Source organism: Mesocricetus auratus, unplaced genomic scaffold (assembly GCF_017639785.1).
Source record: "Mesocricetus auratus isolate SY011 unplaced genomic scaffold, BCM_Maur_2.0 Super-Scaffold_2245, whole genome shotgun sequence".
Taxonomy (NCBI): Eukaryota; Metazoa; Chordata; class Mammalia; order Rodentia; family Cricetidae; genus Mesocricetus; species Mesocricetus auratus.
In genome coordinates, this window is record NW_024429180.1 from 1,485,242 (window position 1) to 1,501,110 (window position 15,869).

Here is a 15,869-nt window from a genome sequence, read left to right on the forward strand (position 1 = left end):
GCTTCTTTAAATTTCCTCAGACCTGAAACTTCCGCATGCTTCTGATCAACTTCTGCATACCTTTGGGGATGCTTATCATCTGGTGGTCATTCTTCTATGGTAACTGGATGAGCTAAGTTTTTTTTTTAATGACCTTGGTCTGCTCCTCTTCAGTTTCATAATGCAATGGTGTAGTAGGCTCTGCTCTAAATTCTCTGTCTGTGGCTGAATATATATATACATACATATGTATATATATACATACACATACATATATTGCTTTCATTAGTAGGTCATTCTAAGGCTTGTGTCTTATCAATCAAATTTTCATCAGTAAGTCTCTCAGGCTTGTATCTCACCAGCCAAACTTCTATTTTCATTAGAAGTTTCTAAGGCTTGTGTCTTATCAGTAGAAACACTTAGTAAGTCCTTGTAAGGTTTGCATCTTATCAGTTAAATCTTCATATTTGACACAGTTGCCAAACCATTTTTAAGGATAAGGCATGAATTGCCAAACTGATAGTTAATTAAAATTGGCATCGTGTTAATCCCAGGTAAGTGGATTATCCCCTCACTTATTTTTCTCATTTGCAAGCTGTTGGGGAAGTCCTGTGCATTTGTCAATAAAGACTGTCTGGCCAATAGGAATCTAGATAGGTGGGGCTAGGAATCCAGGAGGATTCTGGGAAGGAGAAACACAAGGAGTCAACATGTAACGCCATGGGGGTAGGAAGCCTGGAACTATTCTCCGGTAAGAAACATACTTAGATTAACAATTATGGGGTAATTACTTAAGTCAGAGCTAGCCAGTAAGAAACAAGCAAGGCCAACAGCTTCATAATTAATATAGCCTCCTGTGTGTTTATTTGGGGACTACAATGTGGCGGAGCCCAGGCGACTGGCGGGTGATAAACCAAAGCAGCTAGCAAAGAAAAAGCTTCATTTAACAGCAAGCCATCCATAGTAACACTAAACAGGGTTGCAACTTCCTCCATTGTGATAGTTCTGACTCTTAACACGGGAAATATTTTTTCCTTTTTTTTTTTTTTAACCTAATTCTGCTTTTAGGAATTCCTGGGTATCCCACCAGAACTGATGACTTTTTAGTTTGTCCACAGAAGTGACTACAGCAATGGCAGAGCTGTGCAAGGGGAGGGGAAGGGGGTAGCCCAGGCAGTCAGAACTTTGAGGTGGTTACTAGGGTAGCAGCATGGCTGTTGTTGTGCTACACGGGTTAGGGTTGAGGGTGGAAGGCATCTGCAACTGTTTGCATGTAGCTGGGGGCTGAGTGCCTGTAGTGGTGGCAGCAGCAGTAAAAGCCCGAGCAGGTCTCAAGGAGGTTACCCTGGCCTAGTTTGGTGTCCTGGGGACGGGGTCCAGGGAAAGCCTGCATGTCTGAGAGTGAGAGCACGGCTAGTGTTGGGAGACTAACCCCAGAGGCATTTAGGGCTGTGGGGCGGCAGCAGCTGGAGATTGCTGTAGAAATACCGCAATGGAAAAACCGGGTTTCATGGGGAGGGCCTGTGGGGAGGCAGGCAGTGGCAGCAGAGCAGTGGCGGGTTCGCCACCTTGGAGTGGTTTAGTAATGCTGTGCATTGGACACCAGATGTAGCATTTGCCCAAATTGTTCTAGCCTTAATAAAAAAAAAAAAAAACTTGGGAGTCAGAAATTGAGATAAAAACTTGATAAATCCAGGGAACTGCAGGAAATCAACCTACTGACCCTACTCCCTATGTTTTCCCCAATCCAGACTCACTAGAAATCCCCCTCAGCCCCTCCTACTCTCTTCCTGTCCCTTACTATCTGACTTTTGTAGTCCTCCAACATCTCTATGTCTAATCCCGGTCAGTCAGTTGCTCACTCCATCCTTGACTCAAGGTGACTTTATTGGCACAGGGGATTGACAATGTGAGCAATTCTCTTGCAACAGATGGTAAAAGATTACCCTTGAACACTCCAAAGAGAAATTTGGCCCTTTCTCTGTTCCTGGGAGATAACCTCTAAGCCTTTGGAATATGCCCTCTGATAAGCATATACTTGTTTTGTCGGGTCACGCTGGGTCATGCTAACAGTGTAATTGATGGTAGAGGCCTCAGCTCTAATCAGTCCGGCCTCTGGTGGGTAGCTTAGACTGTCAGTCTTGTCTGAGTGACTCACTTTTTAAACCATCCTTGGGCACTAAGACTCATGGAGCTTCCTAAGTTGAAAATATATTTTATGGATCCTGTCATGCTCCTTCTGGGAGAATAAAGTATTGTCTATACAACCGAACAAGATAATGGCAGCTGGGAATTTGTGATTGGTATGACCCTATTGACCCTATGCATCATGTCACTTACGGATTTTTTTATCTGCATCTACAGCCCTAATAAACTGTAACTAGTAAACGGAGTTCTTCTCACTTCTGTGAGTGCTTCTAGTGGATCAGTGAGCCTAGGGATAGTCTTGGGAGTATCCAGGCACAGTTCCTTGGGGTGCTGCCTTTAATGTCTCCGGTTGAAGAGGCCCTTCCCAGAGTTAAGCTCTCACATACATAAAAGCAGCTCTCCCTGTCTGCTCTCAGATCTGTAACAGCAGCTCAGAATTCTCTCTGGAGAATCTGTGGACCAGAGTTACCATGCTCCTTGTTCGTCTCCCGTGTGTCTCATGGGATCCCCAAACTCTGCCAAACTGACAACTTGTCTGTGCCTTAGGTAGCTTCCTCTTCCTTTATTCCTTGTCTTTACCCTTCAGTGAGTTAAAAACCTGTGACTTCCCTGAGGGTATGAACTCTTTCAGCTCTGAAATGCAAGCATCCAGTAGAGGGACTCACAAATATCTGGCTTTCAGTACATTTTTTCTCTTTTCTTTGTAAAAAGAATAAAAGGTTCTACACATAAATAATTAGTCTTCCGTGTAAGTAAATGTCACTTCATACTGACAAGAGCATAGCTATTTCTTGAATGTGCAAACAAGAATTTAAGTTTTTAAAATAAAGGTGAGTCATTAAATAATACACCTACTTTATATACGAAAGAGATGCAATTTGTCACAAACGGAGATTAAATTGCAGTTTACTCTCAGGAAAAGGCAGTCACGCCCATTAGAGTTCACTGAAGAGTGTGGAGAGGGCGACATAAAAAAAATGCACTGTTGTTCAAGTGAGGTGAAGGAAACGTTAGTATATAGGATTCAATCCCATGATTACCAGGCTATGAGAACATCTTTCCTGCTGCCCACCTGTCAGGGAGTCCTCTGTCCTGAATGCCTTAAAATCCCATCATTGACTTTTTGTGGTCCTTTTCATTGTACTGTAATCATTGGCTCTTACAATCCTCTACTCTACCTGAATATATCTACTTCTCTACATGGTCTGGACCCTGGGCACCATCCTACCTGTATGGACCGTGAACAAGAGGATTCACAAGCCTCAGCCACCCAGGCTAGTTACCTATGAGTCTGCTCATACAGCCAATATGAAAAAAATAGGGCAAGAAGGGGGAAGTGGAGGTAAAACTCACTTCAGAGGGATGTGTTTCCTTGCCTGATACAAATAAGATTTTTCTGTCACATTTATCTTTTTCTTTTGGGGGGGGTGTTGGTCAAGACAGCTCTGGAGGCTGTCCTGGAACTAGCTCTTGTAGACCAGGCTGGTCTCGAACTCACAAGAGATCTGCCTGCCTCTGCTGGGATTAAAGGCATGTGCCACCACTGCCTGGCCTGTCACCTTTATCTTAATCTAAGTTTCTTTATCTAAACAGAAGTAAAGCTACTTAAGAAAAAGTAAAAATACAATGGAAGGAAATGGGGGTATAGCAGTTTTAATGCGGTTTCATCGATACAGTTTGGCATTTGATTGCTATGTGGTAGTGGTGTTGGGAGACAAGAGGTGAAATTTCACTCAGGCATTGGGCTAATTCTCACAGGACGCTTAATCACTCTTAGGAGTGTGTTGCTAAAAGGAGACTGACTGCCTCTTGCCTTTTAGGCACCTCTCTGGTCTCTGGAACTAAGTATTTTTAAACAAATGCTCTTTTGTTTGTTTTTATTTGTTTGTTTGTTTTGCTTTGTTTTCTTCTCCAGCAAAATAATTTGCTCATTTAGGAAAAAACAAAATCATAGTCTTGGCCTTATCTCATCTTGCTCCGTAGATGTTCTAGTTATGACTTGATCAACTCATTCCCCGTGGAAAACTTCGGGTACCATCTAGTGCCTATAAAGCCCTAATCCCTTATAACATCTCAGATGCCGGTGGCCTTTTTCTGGCTCATTTTCCACATGTGTCTAAGAGGCCCCACTTTCTGCAAACATGACCAGAGCTTTCCAAAGGCGCGAGCCGGTTTTCTGGCTTCAGTGTTGTCCCTACCCTACGGGTCTCTCCAGCTGGATCATGTGGCTCTGAAACCATTTGCCCCTGGTCACGGGAGTAACCTGCAACCCCCTGCGCAGTTGCAGCACGGCTGTTTTTCTCTGGTGGAATGAGACTGCGCATCGCTTCCGTCTTCCTGGATAGCATGAAGGAACTAGAAAGCCAGTAATTGAAGGCAAAGACCGAAGCCCCATCGTGGGTAGAAGAGCCTGAGTCCATGAATGGCTCTGTGGAGCAGACTCCACATCTATGGCATCAGAGAAAGGGGAAAGCTTTATCGGGCTAAGTCTCCAGGAGCACTGCTCACACCAGCATTCAACCTTCTCCCACGTTGCAGCAAGCACTTCTGAGACTGCTCCATCTTACAAACACGTGTAGGGAATTATCCCTCTGCCATCCGAACTTCCGTAGTGAAGTCTTGTGTTCTACTCTAACAAGCAAAGCTTGCCTGGAGATCAGAGGGCGGAGCTTGCCACTGGTTAACCATAGAGGTCTGGAGGTCTGTAGAGACAGACAGGAAGTGCTTCGGCTGGGCAGAGAGAGAGGAACTGACAAGGCTGGGGGAGGAGACCTGCGCTCACTCCCTCTTCCGATGGAAAGCTAGGGAGGGAAGGTATGGCTGTGGCTTGCTCTCTGATCTTTCAGCATTTTCCCCTGTTACAACTTCCTTGCCTCGTCTATGGGTCCTCTAACAGTGGAACCAGTATTTATCCCGAGTGCACAAATGGACTTTGGGAGCCCACTCCCTATGGAGTGATACTATTTCACCCCAGATACTTGGGGGAGGGCCTGTGACAGACTTTGCTGATCCCCCATGGAAGGCCTCACTGCTCTTGGGGAGTGGGTGGGCGTGAGTTGGGGGGGAGTAGCAGGGGACATGGGAGGGTGGGAGGGAGAGGGAAGGGGGTTGATATGTAAAATGATTGTTTCTAAATTAAAAAGAAAAGAAGAGGAAAAAAAAGAACCTTCTTGCCTCGCATTGTTTGTGGCACTTTCCATTTAATTGTTTTGCTTCCTTTTGGGGATTGTAAATTTTTGAGACCAGGTGTGGAAGAAGTTTCTTGCTGTACTTTATTCTTTGCGAGGTGGACTTCGAGGGTGAGCACTGCTACCCACTGTACACTCTAAATGTAGCTATTACCTAGTGAGCCAGGCTGAGAGGCGCAAAGGAGCCCCGAGAGGCTGCAGGGGTGTCTCGGAGGTTGAGAGCCAGTATTGCTTTGGCAAAGGATGCGGACTGAGTTCCCGGCACCACATCACAAATGCCTGAAATCCCAGATCCAGAGGATTCAACGCCCTCTTCTGGACTCTGTGGGCACCTGCACCCTACACACGGAAATAACCCCCCCCCCCAAGCAGATGCAGTGATCCACAGCCAAGCACTGGGCTGAGCTCCTGGAGTTCAGTTGAAGAGAGGGAGCAGGGGTCGTACGAACAAGGGGGGTCAAGAGCATGATGGGAAGACCACAGGGACAGCTGTGGGAGCTCACAGATTATGGACTGACGGCTGGGGAACCTGCATGAGCCGAACTAGATCCTCTGAATGTGGGTGGCAGTTGTGCGACTTGATCATGTTGGGGGCCCCCTGGAAGTGGACCAGGACCTATCCTGGGTGAATGGGCTGGGTTTTTGGAGCCCACTCCCTGTGGTGGGATACCTTGCTCAGCCTTGATACAGCGGGGAGGGGCTTGGTCCTGCCTCAACTTGGTATTGCAGACTTTGTTGACTCCCCAAGGAAGACCTTACCCCCTCTGAGGAGTGCATGGTGGTGGGGAGGGGAGGAGAGGGTGAGAGAAGAGGAGGGAGGGGGAACTGGGGTTGGTATGTAAAATGAAAAAGTAACTTTTAAAAAACGTTCCTTTTTTTAATTAAAGAAGAGAAACGACACACACACACACAAATTAAGTTTTCTGGGTTTTGTTTGTTTGTTTGTTTGTTTGTTTTTTGCAGGAGATCTGAGTCCCTCATCTTGTCTTTTGGGTTGAGATCTCATCAAGAGTCAGCCCCGCCTGGCTTTAAACCAACCAGTCACACTAACGGAAACGGACCTCCGAATGTAAATATTTCCATTATAACCACTCCCCAAACTGTAACCAAATCAGTTTCAGTCCAGAAATGTTCTGAAACCTAAAATGGATGACTTATGAAGTTTTGGAGTATTTTAAATTCTATTATTTTCAAATATAATGGTTTGCTGGACTTGTATACACAGTAGTGTGGAATCTTCTCCAGCGAGGATTTGTTTTGTTTTGTTTTTATTATTTTGGAAGCTTGCAGGCTTGGCTCTCCTCTGCCACGAAGTCCTTCAGCTGCAGCAGGCTAGGTGGATGGTGCTAACCGAGGTGCTTGAGAGGGTAGCCTTGTGTAGGTCAAAGGTCACTGAGACCAGGGCCAGACAGTCTCAAGTCTTCTTGCTGATGGGTGTGTTTGCACAGCGGCTGCAGAAGCCGCGGAGCTCGTGATGCTAGAGACCATTTGCAGCCTTCCAAGTTGCTATTTCATTGGGTGGCAGTCTTGTGTTATCTGTCGGGATTCACGACGTGGGGCTAGTTCACCAGAATACTAACTCACCATCTTGGGGTTAATCATTAGTACATTAACGCCTGTGCCGGGATCGGCTTGTGATTGAGCTGTTGGGTGGCCGGCCTGGAGTTTGTTTCTGTAGCCTAGCTCCTATCAGAGTTGCCGGGCAGCTAATTTCTACGGTACACGCATCACGTTATTCCAAGTCACAAAATGCTTACTAACGCACACAAGAAGTTTAAAAAAGGAAAAAAACACAACAACAACAACAACAACAACAAAACCCCTTACATTCCTAATACCAGCCAGTCGAAGATTTTGGTAGATGCCAGGACTGAGACCAGACTTCGTGAAGTACTAACAAGATGGCCGTACCCTGGGCATCATAGACCAGTAGAAGAGATAGCAGAGTGAGTGTGTGTTGGATGCTTTCACCATTTGAGATGTGGCGACATATACAAGGGGAGAAGCTAAATAGGGAGCTAGATAAATCTGAACTCAGGAGACAGCAAGGAGCAGAAGCGTAAATCTGAAATGTATTGATTGGAGCGTTGGCGGCAGATTAAATCATAACAGGGAAATTTGTGGAGTAAGGTAAAAGGAGGAGATCTTTAAAACTCTTAAGAGATCATTCCGGGCAGGCAAACCTGCCAAGCAGCCTAGGTAAAAGCCGGACAGTGGAAAGCAGTAGTCCGAGGGAAGAGGGCCTTTTAAGGAGGAAGAAGAAATCTTGGGATGAGCTCGGCCTTGGTAAGGGCAGACGGTAGGAGTGACTCGCAAATGCAGTTTCACTGAATGGGAGCCAAGAGAATGGAGTTGGAGACAGCTAGGGCTGGGGGTCGGGGGGGACAGCAGTCTCCATCAGTGATGGAGGGCAAGGGAGGCAGCATGGCATAGAGCAGAGGAAAGCTTGGAAGGGACTTGGTGCCTAGGATGAGGACTCCACTCCAAAGAGGGAAACAGATCAGAGACTACTCGGAAGGAGGGCGTCGGTGGCCATTGGGGGTTTGAGGTCTGTGGTTTGGCAGGGGGAAAGCAACAAAGGTTTTCACTTCCTTGGAGGTGGCTGCAAAGGTAAGAACTGAGAATGGGAAGTAAGCGGGAAGGAAGGCGCAGCATCTCGGGGTCGTGACTGGAGTATGGAGGCACGCCGCACAGCACACAGCCCTGCTCCTCCGAAGAGCTGGTGCAATCCTGAGACTGCAGGGCCCAGGGAGGAGGAACTCACTTCCCGGTTCGAGAGCGAGAAAGTAGACACACGTCTTCAGCAACTCCTCCCAGACAGGAAGGAGCGTGGAGTTGCGCAAGGGGTGGGGGGAGGTTGTGCATGGATTCTACACGCCCTCGGCGGAGCGCGCGGGACCAACCAACCAGGTACGCGGTTCAGAGCGCGCGGAATCCCCGGGGTGCAGAAGCCAGGCCTCGGCCCCTTCGCATCCCGGCTGCGCTTTCTCCTCCCCAGCGAAGCCCGTCCGCCCCTGCGCCTCCTTCGCCGAGAGCGCCCAGTCCCGACGTCACCCCCACATGTACCAATGAGCGGAAGAGGAGCGTGTGAGTGACGGGAAAGACAACCGATGGGCGCGCGGCGGGGGGGCGGGACTAGGCATTCGCGGGCGGTCGCGAGTGGGGAGCGGCGCGGCGGGGGCCGGGACGCGGCGGGGTGGGACGGGGGGGACGGGAGGGGCGCGGGAGGCCCCTCCCCTGGCGGCGGCGGGCTTGGGGAGCCGCTGGAGTTTAAGCACGCGGGAGGGAGATGCGACCGCCGCTTGGGCTCCTTGCAGGTAACGCGCCGGTGACCCGTTGAGGGTTGAGCTCAGCTGCGGGGCGAGCGCAGTTGGGTGCGGAGCGGGCGCCGGCTCCTGGGCTCGCAATAGAGCCACCAGCCCGGCCCCGGGGCCCGGGGGCGGCGCCCGAGCCCTGCACCTCTACTGGAGGAGTTAGCTACGGGACCCGAGCTGCCCACCGGCGGAGGCGGGTCCCGGGCAGTGTGCGCCCTGGTAGAAGCCGCACCCCGGACAAAGAGCGCGCGGTTAAGGGGTGCGCGCCCCGGGTTCAGCCTTCCGCGCTGCCCCGCCACGGCCGAGGTCGCCGCGCCAGCCACACTGTCTGACCCAGCCGCGCAACAGCTTTGTGACCCGGGAGTGCACCGGGTGCAGCGGCCACCCGGCCACGGGGTCCCCGTGCCTGGTCGCCAGCTGGCCAAGGCACAGGCGACGGCTGGAGACAGCCGGGTAGCTTGGCCGCTTGCCCAGGGTTACACGGAGAGCTACCCTGCAGCTCCTGGAGTGCCAGCTACTCCGCTCTCGCGCTGTGGAGCAAAACCGGTACCACTGGCCTGGGAGCCTGGAGCCACCGAGCTGCCAGGAGTTGGGGAAACCGGAGCAGGTGGAGCAGCTACCTCCTCACCTCTGGCAAACTCCACGGGGAGTCTGGGCTGTTGATGTTGTGGCTGTGGGGCTGTTTGTGTTTTCTTTTCTTTTAACTACACACAAAAGAAAGGAGGAGTTAGAGGAAAGATCTAGCCACTGAGTCATCCACACTTTGCTCTCTCCCGGGGAACAGATGGATGGTGAGAATTCCTTGAGAAACGATTACATTAGGGTTTGACGAAATCCCTGTACCTGCACCCCTCAATAAGCAATGCACCTCAGGTTGAGTTGGGGCTACGTGAGGCCAGCTGGCCCCACCAAGGTGGGAAAATGGCTACAAGCTAGCAAAGTGGAAACTTTCTGAGGCAGGAGTTCTGAGTGTGAAACCTCCTACGGGCAGCCCCTTGAGCATTCTTGAATTAAGAAGGTGGGTCACAACAGGATGCCTCCTACCCTGCCTTTGACTCAGTGACTGGCTCCTTGCCTTGGGCACTCTTAGGTGTTAGCTCACCCTGCATTGTGCCAGAATACTGGTTCAGAAACCATCACATGGTTTAATTTGATTTCCAGAGGCAAGGTTGTGCTCCGTCTTGGAGGACAGCTGGCCCTGGATGCATTGCCCTTCATGTAGAGGACAAGTGCCTGCCTCTCTGTGCCTGTGGCAAATTCTTCTGTTAGGTGATCGCTGTTTTCCAGGGTGACTGGCTCATCTAGGTTGGGTGTCACTGCTTCATTGAAGTGTCCAACGTTATTAGGGGCTCACGGTTCCCAGTTCAGTGCAGTTTAGGCTTTGGGGAGACACTGATTGAGGCCTCTTTGACCTTTTGACTGACAGAGGGATTTGTTTTAGCACCCTGAAAATCAAGGCTTATTAGGAGTTTGAGAGTTGGGGATACAGACTACTGGTTTGTTCCTCGTTGAACCGATCTTAGGGAGCCAATTGAGACAGGAGCTCAATGGCCAGCCACCAGTACACCCAGCTCGGGTAGTGTGACTGTGTCTTTTCAGACTACTCACAGTAGGTTCTGTGCAGATGGGTCACTGCTGAAACTGGAACCACAGTGAGCATCTATCTTGTTTTGGCCCCTCCATACAGTAAGCTACCAACTATCCAAGCTGTGGCTTAGTCTCCAGGGCTCCCAGGCAGGGTGATACCTGGAGAAAGAAGATCAGTAAGACATGTTGCTTAGTCAAAGCCGGAAAGTCCTTTCCTATGTTGTGACGTAGATAGAAAGGTCCCCTTATCTGCCTCCTCACATGGGCATGGCTTCATTTACCCTCACACCAAGCCTTATTGTAAAGCAGGGGTCATTTACTGATGGAGGGTGGAGCGTTGGTGTCAGGGTCATTGTGTGGTGTAGAGTTTGTATAGGACACAAAGATGCCTCAACGGGGAAGCTGTGGGCTGTAGATCTGCCCACGAAAAAAAAAAAGGGTTCCCCTTTTTAGGGTACGCCTGATGGGTTCTGATGGTCACTAAGATGGCACCATAAGCATTAAGATGGGATCAGGGACTAGGAACTGATCGAAACACTATGGAAAGGGAGACTAACTGATTATGCTACCTAACTCAGTCCCTACCACAGCGTAGAGAACACCGTGGTACCTTCTACTGATGAGGAAACTGATTTTTAGGAAAGCAATGCAGCTCAGGGAAATGTAGCTCCAGAAACTTTTGCTGGGGGCTGCCGTAGTGGATTCTGAGAATGTCACGTGGGTTTCCAACGCACTGTAACATGTTTTGGCATTTGCTGATAGAAGGGCGTATTCTGGATTGCATGGCTGTGTGTGTGACACGAGTCCTCTCGACAAATGGGAGCGTTTGAATATTTTCGCTGCAGAAAGCAGCCGAGGCGTTGGACTGAGGTGGAGTCCCCCAAGAGCAGAGTAGAGATGCTTCCATGAAATGGCAGTGAGGACTGAGAATTAGGGTAGAGGACACAGTGCCTGCACGGTTTGACCCCCATCGGGGAAGAGTATTTGCCATCATCCATTCACTTGGCTTCTCAAAAGTGGGGGCGTGGCCCACCAGGGCACCCCAAATGTTGGGGTCCATAATCCACCCTACATATATGTGCACTGTTGCTTGAATGATGGTTGGCTTGCACTACGGGTCTGAATAGCCCGGAAAGGCGTAGCAGCTAATTTGGGAACAGATGATTTCATCAATCAGTAATCATCATAAGGCCATGTGAACTTCTTAACGACCTGTGGTTTCGTATTCAGGTGTTGGAGGCTCAACCCAAGAGCATCAGAACCAGTTGTATGACCAGTTGTTATGGCTTCCATGTAGTCTGTTATACCTTTAAAATGGGCATAAACCATTTGTTTAGTCGAGGAGCACATTTATTCCTTCCATTTTTAAAGCCGTAGTTTCTTGCTAAGCACTTGGTCCTGTTTTAATTTTGAAGTCTCGGGAGTAATTTCTTTAGCTGGAATGTAAAACAGCAATCAAGGGCACTGATGGTGACCTGACTGCAATTAGGATTTAAACAGTGGCTTACCTTTTTCGTGGAAAGAAAAGAAAGCCGCAGGAATTAGGTGAACTGTTCCCCCAGGACTTGCTAAGAGCAAGCCTTACATCAGGCAGTGGTGTTCAGGGGACAGAGAAAGGGTTGCAGGCTTTTGTGTCTGGATTGTAAATGGGCTCTGCCTCTGGGAAGGATCAGTGCCACCGTTGGGAGGTGAGCACTGCTGTCTGTCCATCAGTCAGTCTGCCTCTACCATATTCAGAAAGAAGACTTTAAAACAAAGAAATATGTCTGTGGCCCTAGATTCCTATTTGGCTGACTTCTTGTTGGTCTGGGTATTTACTTGGAGATCTGGAACCAGATACACCCCAGCTGCATTCCCAGCCCAGGGGGGGCTGGAATTTTTTCTTTCATCGACTTGAAAGCAGAATGGAGAGGCTGTTCTCTTAGAAGGGAGGACCACAACTTTTACACCAAAAAGCCAGTGGTGGCTTTCTCCAAATATCCATTAAAACCCACTGAAAGCAGGTTTGTGGGGGCATTTTCTTGATTAATGATTGATGTTGGAGGTCTGCTGGGCAGTGCTACTACCCCTGGACGGATGATCCTGATCTGAATAAGAAAGCAGACTGAGCTAGCCAGTAAGCCATATTCCCTTATGACCTCTACAGTTAGGTTCCTGCTTTGAGTTCCTTCCTTTACTGGTGGGACTGTAAGCCAAATAACACCTGCTCCACCCCCACCCCCCCAAAAAATACAGTGACAACTCTAAAGTAGGCAGTCCCATTTCTGCTTAATAGTGAGGACGTAGTTTCACTAACTCTCGCAGCTAAAAGGGTCTTCCGTTTTACATAGAGACTCATCCGAGTCCACACAGCTAATAAATGGGCAAGGCTGTGGCAAAACCACTCTGTCCATTTGAAAACTCCAAATGGAGAATGTATTCCTAAATTAGCTCTTCCCCAGTAGTGTCAGTCAGTCAGTCAGATCTTTGTGCAGAACTGGGACAGCTTAGTTCTTTTGGGGACCTTCCAAAGAAGTCAGTTATTCTGTCTCTATGTAAACCCCAGTTCAATCATTGTCATGTGCTCTCACCTCATGAGTCCCCTCTCTAAGATTTTCAGCTAACCGGCACATGTCCTTGAGTTCTGCACACAGACGATGAGGTCCGTTAGAGTCAGGATCACAGTCATGTTTCGTAGGTGTACTCTAACAACCCCTTCCCACCCCACAGTGTGCCAACAATGAATGGTTACTGATTTTTCTGGATTGATGAAGTTGATTGTTACTCTTTTAAAAAAGCCTTGTAAGCTGTCTCTGAGATGTATGCTTTGTGGGGCTAGTAAAAACAGGAATCTCTGAAGTCAGAATTTCTGAAAGGAGACATCAGAAACCCCAGGGCTTCAGATTTCATAGGTCATGGTAGGGTTGGGAAATCCTTGAGTCCCAGGTCACTTTTCTGTCCCCTGAAGTTTGGAAGCCATGGCTTGACATGTCTTAACGATTGCATCCTATAGTATCACAGCGTACCTGCTGACGTAGCCCTTGCTTAAGGTAAAGATGCCCCCTGCAGAAGTGTGCTTAACATGACGTTACTTCCCTTGCAGATTTCGGAGCATAATGCTGGAGCAGGAGGCTGGTAGCTGGCGGTTTTCAAGATGGCCGAGCTGGACGCCGACTTGGACCAAATCATCCCGTCTTCTGTCCTGTCCCCTTTCTGGGCTAAGTTAGTAGTAGGATTTGCTTCCCTCCTGTGTTTTGCCAGGAGCTATGATGGAGATTTTGTCTTTGATGACTCTGAAGCTATTATTAACAACAAGGTTTGTGTCTTAATCCTCTAGGAAACTTACAACATGCCAGTTTGCTTATGTCTCAGTAACCATCCAAGTTGGTGTTAGTTCTCTGTTAAACTTGGGTTGGCTCTTGGTGTGGGTCTCAGTTAAGCTATAGATTTCCCCCTTCCATTTTATGTATTAGCTCCTACATTTATTGCCTTAAGGTCTACAGAACCTGTCTGTGCTCAGGAGACCCCCACCCACACACGTGTCTTAGCCATTCTGCTAAGATTACAAGACCAGGGGTGTTGCCGATTGGGTACTCTGGGGTTCTATGAAACTCCCCAGAACCACCAGAGGAAAGAAAGAGACTCATCCATCTGTTGTAGTGACAGGTGGATCCAGTCACCTATTGAGAGGCGTGTGATCGGCAGCAGGCAGCAGCTGACTGTGCGCCTTGCCGTGTGAGGGAGGTGTGCTGCTGAGGGAGGGGTACAGTGTCCGTCCGTCCCCCCACTTGCTCCATGTTTGTGGACTCAGGTTGGCTGACCTTGCAGAATCCTAGTCCATCTTGCTCACCAGTTGCAGCCCCATAAGGCTAGGAAGTCAGTCATCTTTTTCATTATAAAATGGGAAGGAAAAGATTGAAATGGATCGAAAGACAATGAGAATAAGAAACTTGGAGGAAGAACCGGTGCTCGGGAGTGGTGTGGGGTAGAGCCTCTGCGATAGTCTGTGCTGTCAGCACACGGTTGTGTTGCTTGCCCTTGGCTGGAACTTGAAGGAATGCACCTGCCTGTCTCTCTGGGCCACGTCGTCTCTACAGGAGCTGTTGCAGCACCAGTGTTGTGTGCTCCTAAGAGATGAAGGCCATTGAGATAACTCAGCGGGGTAATGACTTGAGTTCGATCCACAGGACCCACATTGTGGAAGGAGAGAACAGTGTCCTGCAATTTGTCCTCTATCCTGTACACCCACACACCATAGTCTGTGTCTTTGTGTCTGTGTGTCTCTCTGTGTATGTGTACAAACACAAGGCTATAAAATGTATTTTTGCATAAATACATAAAACATATGTATTTTTTATAAATGGTGTATATGTTTAAAATCATGGATATCACCAAATGAAGAAAAGTCCTTTTCACATAGAAAAATGTCAAAGAAAACTCCACATGGCGAGACCATATGTTAAGAAGTTGTAGAAAGATATGCTTGTCTTGCAGGTGTTTTACTTGTAACATCATATTATTAGTTTTTTGTTTTTTTTGTTTTTTTTAGTCAGAGTCTCATTATATTGCTCTGGCTGGCCTGGAACTTGCTATGTAGGCCAGACTGGCTACAAACTCACAGAGATCCACCTGTCTCTGCACCCTGAGTGCTGGGGTTAGAGGTGTGCGCCACCATACCTGGATCTGTTGATGCTCACTTTTAACTCACGTTTTCTGCTTGTAACTCCCCTCCCTTGCATTCACCTGCCACCCCTATGATAGGCGACTCCTTAAAAGAAGCCAGTAACTCTGAACAACTCTGCCACATCGATGGCCTGCTGGCCACAGGATAGCGTTTCCAACAAGGATTCACTTAGTAAAAGTTCTGCTGTGTATATTGTGGTGACTTTCTTCATACCTCTGGTCGGGTATGTAATGGGGTTGATTCAGGACCTGTGCTAGAAAATTCCATTGAGCTGGGACGATGGAAGCATGGACTCTGGTGCGTGACGCATGCATTCTGATGATCACTGCAGTCTTGCTTCCCAGTGGAGGAAAGTGGACGGGCATCTTGTGCCCCTTGCCCAGTGTGGTTTGAGCAATATTTTCTGTAATGTCACCTCTTGCCCCTTGGCATTAACTCGTCAGCTCCCCCCCATTCTCCTTCCTTGTTGAATGGAATGCACACCTCCATTCCTGTAGCTGTGTCTTCATGCCGCAAGCAGGCGGTTGCTGGGGTGGGGTGGGGGTGGGGGGGCGGGCTCTGTTTGCTAGATGCTTCCTTGTGCTGAGTTGCCTTTTTTTTGTTTTTCCACAAGATGATCTCCGAGACGATACCGTTAGGAGGAATTTCAGACGCAGTCTAGTGTTCCCATAAATCATTAGAAAAGGAAATTGGCCTTTCTCTCTCACACTTTGCTCTGTGTAGGCTGTGCCCAATTAAATATTTAGAGCTTCTTTGGTGTGCATTTCTGTTCAGAGTGAGGATGAGTTGCTACTCCCAACCACCTCACAACCGAACAAGCGCTTCTGTGGCGCAACACAAAGACTTGGGCTCCCACTTTTGTCGCAGAGTAGGCAGATGGGTCCTGCAGTCCTTGCAAAACATCCAACTGGCTCGTTGGATGCGTGATCTAAATTTTTTAAGGCCGCAGAAGCTGGTAGAAGCGGAAGGCACAGTGAGAATCGAGTGATC

General features: G+C 48.6%; 1 protein-coding gene across 1 annotated transcript in view; it reads left to right on the forward strand.

The window, feature by feature from the left end:
• Window positions 1-8,533: 8,533 nt before the first annotated feature.
• Window positions 8,534-15,869, forward strand: part of Tmtc4 (transmembrane O-mannosyltransferase targeting cadherins 4) — a 58,452-nt gene continuing 51,116 nt past the window's right edge. Inside the window, exons 1-2 of the mRNA XM_005079433.4 lie at window positions 8,534-8,632; window positions 13,299-13,511. Coding sequence (XP_005079490.1) covers window positions 13,350-13,511 — 162 coding nt within the window. The 5' untranslated portion in view covers window positions 8,534-8,632; window positions 13,299-13,349. The remainder of the gene's footprint in view (window positions 8,633-13,298; window positions 13,512-15,869) is intronic.